The 4074-nt window shown below is 49.6% G+C and overlaps 1 protein-coding gene across 1 annotated transcript; it reads left to right on the top strand.

Annotated features, from left to right (window-relative positions):
• On the top strand, positions 1 to 4074 carry Hoxc10 (homeobox C10). Its single transcript, XM_038343293.1, has 2 exons — positions 1 to 803; positions 3797 to 4074. Exons 1-2 carry the CDS (start codon positions 53 to 55, stop codon positions 4072 to 4074), a joined length of 1029 nt encoding a protein of 342 aa, XP_038199221.1. The 5' UTR covers positions 1 to 52.

Here is a 4074-nt window from a genome sequence, read left to right on the forward strand (position 1 = left end):
ATGTCAGCTCCTTCGCTGTAGTATTGCTCCTTAAAAACCCCTCTCTCTGAAAATGACATGCCCTCGCAATGTAACTCCGAACTCGTACGCGGAGCCCTTGGCTGCGCCGGGAGGAGGAGAGCGCTATAACCGGAGCGCAGGAATGTATATGCAATCTGGGAGTGACTTCAACTGCGGGGTGATGAGGGGCTGCGGGCTCGCGCCCTCGCTTTCCAAGAGGGACGAGGGCAACAGCCCCAACCTGGCCCTCAACACCTACCCGTCCTACCTCTCGCAGCTGGACTCCTGGGGCGACCCCAAAGCCGCCTACCGCCTGGAACAACCTGTTGGCAGGCCTCTGTCCTCCTGCTCCTACCCACCTAGTGTCAAGGAGGAGAATGTATGCTGCATGTACAGTGCAGAGAAGAGGACGAAAGGTGGTCCCGAGGCAGCTCTCTACTCCCACCCCCTGCCGGAGTCCTGCCTTGGGGAGCACGAGGTACCTGTACCCAGCTATTACCGCGCCAGCCCGAGCTACTCGGCGCTGGACAAAACGCCACACTGTGCTGGGGCCAACGACTTCGAAGCCCCTTTTGAGCAGCGGGCCAGTCTCAACCCGCGCGCTGAACATCTGGAATCGCCTCAGCTTGGGGGCAAAGTGAGTTTTCCTGAGACCCCCAAGTCCGAAAGCCAGACCCCCAGTCCCAATGAGATCAAGGCGGAGCAAAGTCTGGCGGGCCCGAAAAACAGCCCCTCGGAGAACGAAAAGGAACGGGCCAAGATCGCAGACTCCAGCCCAGACACCTCGGATAACGAAGCTAAAGGTAAGGCCGTCTGGGCCCCGGGGCCGGCTAGGACGCTGGGGGCACTGGTCTTGTGTTCAGGACTAAGGTGGAGAGGGTTGAGCAGAGGCCTAGGGGACTCTGGGGTTCTGAAAATACCTGGGTTTGAGGATCCTGTTTGCCAATCGCCTGGGTGGTGGGGTGTCATTTAGCAGGGGAAGGTAAAAGGCGACTTGGAGGTGCCAGGCCAGCCCGGCCTTTGGGTGCATAAGCGGAGGACATGAGTATTACAGGCAGCCTGCGGGTACCCTGTGCTGCACCAGATCCGTGGTCATTCCTTGGCGCGTGATGGCTTTGGTTTGCTTTTTCAATGAGGGTGTCCTGGGGGCTCACTGTCCCCAGCTAAGGTCAAAGCACACAAAACGCTTAAAATGGCGATCCTTGGGCAAGGGACGAGAGAAGGCTTAGAGATGAATCATTTCTCTTCAGTGCATTTTCCTAGTTGGAAAAATGTTTCCTACGAAACACAGTTTGTTGTTTGTGGGTCAGATTTGTGCGTACAGTTTGCACCCCTGCGATTTCTGTCTCGGCAGGGGCCTTAGGCAGTGAAGCTGAGGCCGGAAGGGGTGGAGGTGGAGAGCTGCCCGCCACATCCCTCCCTCCTCCAGATGCTTGGCTTGAGGGCTTTGGATCAGGGCATTGGAAATGTTTCTTTCCTTCTTTCTTTTTTCTTTTCTTTTTTGATCTTAAAAAAAATTCTTTTTTTAAAAAAGTTATGTTTTTCCCATTGGTTTTCAAAAGCTGCTTAATAAATGAATGCTGGAAATTTTCTGTGTGCGTGGCAAGCGGTTCACTCCTGAAAAGGAGTGAGGCATTGGTTGGATTTCTTTGTGATTTTTGGTTCAAGAAAGAATGTTCAGCCAGAGTTCAAGCTCAGGGTTCAAGATTCATTTCTTCTATAGCTGGGGGCGCCAGGACCCTTCGCTGCTATCTGGTGGGAAAATACAGAGTTTGAAACAGGAACAGGATTGAGATGCTGAGGGCAATGACTTTCCCTGAAAACTTGGAGCAGAAAAAAACATTAGAAAAGTCCCAATAGGGAGGAATAAACCCGCTCCTCAAGACGCTGGCTCCTGGTGGTGGTGTGTGAGGCTGACTCCTTGGTGTAAAGGTAGATGAACTGAAAGAGCATTAGACTGGGGATGCCCTGAACCTTGTGTGCAGTGCTTTGTATATGGACACAACTGCACATTCATGTCTGCCAGCAACCTGTGCCCCCCCCTCACACACACACCTCTTGTGTTCCTCACGTACTCATTCTCACACACACATGCACTCTTTTAGCTCACGAGGGCAAAGCCTTACCCTCTGGGGTCTGCTCTGGAAAGATAGCCTTGGTAAATCAGTCCTTAGAGATTTTGGCCAGATGATGACCATGTCTGTGCTTGTGAAGACAGGGTGGGGGGGGGCGTGAGGCACTCACATCACACACATGCCATTATGGAACATATATAATGCAAAGTTTAATTTTATCCACTCACCACAAGTCCTGAGCTGGACTGGGGTAGAGGACTATGGCAGAACAAACTTCGTCCTAACCACACCAAAAAGCAAAGTCAAGGTTAATAAATCTACCGCCTAGACCCAAACGACAATCACTTTGATAGACTCCCCCTTCTCTCCTTGTCCCCCTCATACCCCAAGCTAGCACCCAGAGGTTGAACTTCCTGTTCTCCTTTTTCTTCACCCCTTTTTGGTGTTTTCACCAGGCCAGAGGGAAAGAGCTTTTGGCTAAGGTCCATTTGCAATTTCTTTCCTCCTCTTAAAACCCAACAACCCCAATAAAAAAATCAGTAGGGCAGAGTTAGATGTGGAGAGCCAGTAAACAGTTTGGCAAGAAGCTGCAGGTGCAGACTGGAGAATAATGAAAGACGCTGACATTTTTGGACTATAGCTTCAAGTTTGCCTCCCCCTTACTCCCACCCTCCACCCCGACTGTTTCCTGGTTGCACTAGGAAACTCTCCTCACCACTGATCCCTGCAAAACCCCGGACCCAGAAGCCTCACTTGACATAAGGAAAAAAGGAAGCAGGGTGCACACATAGCTGTCAGCAAAGTTATTTGCTAGGTATCAATGATTCCCTAGTCTTTAAACTCTATATTTTCCTCTTTAAAGGGTGGCTATGTTCCTTTTTGTTACCTGAAGATCAAGGTTGATCCATTTCAGCAAAAATACTTCTGTATACAGGTGTGTGTGTGTGTGTGTGTGTGAGTGAGTGTGTGTGTGTGTGTTTGAAAACATACACATCCACCTACACACAGGGGACTACAATACCTTAGGATGTATTCCTTGACCTTAAGTCCTCGCTGGTCAGAGGAAGTTTTCTGAGAATCCCTCAGTGCCTCAAAACTGTTGACCCTGCCCCCTGCTGCTCAGACAGGCTTTTCTGCCTGTGCTATACCTGAAGCAGATGGCCAGGAGAGAAGGAGGTAGCTTAAGTTCTAAGAAGACAGCAATCTTGTGGCAATTCAGGTGGGAATAAGAGTTGGGAGCCTAGTGCAGGCAGTCCTGAGATGTCTTTGGCTGCAGAGACAAGGACAGAACCCCTTCACAGAGTGAGGGATTAAAGCTCTCCAGGAAATGACTCTGAGCTTCGGGGTAGAGTGCATTGGAGATTTTTTTTTTCCTGTCTGACTGGAATTTTTGAGATCTGGAGCAGAAAAGAGCTGAAAGAAAGCCTGGAGAGGTTTAAGATAATCACCGGGATCAGGAGAGACATTCAGAATCTGTTAGGTTAAGGTGAGCTTGACTAATTTAAATTTAGTAAACACTTTGAGGGTAAGCGCCTCCCATCTTTCTTCCCTCTAAGTCTGGACTCCTAAGGATTTCCAAAAGCCCCAGAGAATCTGCCCCCAGGCCTGTATGGGTTGATTAGCATCTTCATTCACCCTCACCCCAAGCAGGCTCCCAAAATCTGCATTCCCAGGGCTTGCTCTTCCAGGGATACTTATGTAAATAATGTTATTTTTAACAGAGGAGATAAAGGCAGAAAACACCACAGGAAATTGGCTGACAGCAAAGAGCGGAAGGAAGAAGAGGTGCCCCTATACTAAACACCAGACGCTGGAATTGGAGAAAGAATTTCTGTTCAATATGTATTTGACGCGAGAGCGCCGCCTGGAGATTAGCAAGACCATTAACCTTACAGACAGACAAGTCAAAATCTGGTTTCAAAATCGCAGAATGAAACTCAAGAAAATGAACAGAGAGAATCGGATCCGGGAACTGACCTCCAATTTTAATTTCACCTGA

Source organism: Arvicola amphibius, chromosome 9 (genome assembly GCF_903992535.2).
Source record: "Arvicola amphibius chromosome 9, mArvAmp1.2, whole genome shotgun sequence".
In the NCBI taxonomy this organism is placed as follows: domain Eukaryota; kingdom Metazoa; phylum Chordata; class Mammalia; order Rodentia; family Cricetidae; genus Arvicola; species Arvicola amphibius.

What these genes read in the sequence shown, in the direction of transcription:
- Hoxc10 (XM_038343293.1), top strand. Translation starts at nt 53, where the DNA reads ATGACATGCCCTCGCAATGTAACTCCGAACTCGTACGCGGAGCCCTTG. An exon ending in CTCGGATAACGAAGCTAAAG is followed by an intron (nt 804 to 3,796) that starts GTAAGGCCGTCT and finishes TATTTTTAACAG; the next exon opens with AGGAGATAAAGGCAGAAAAC.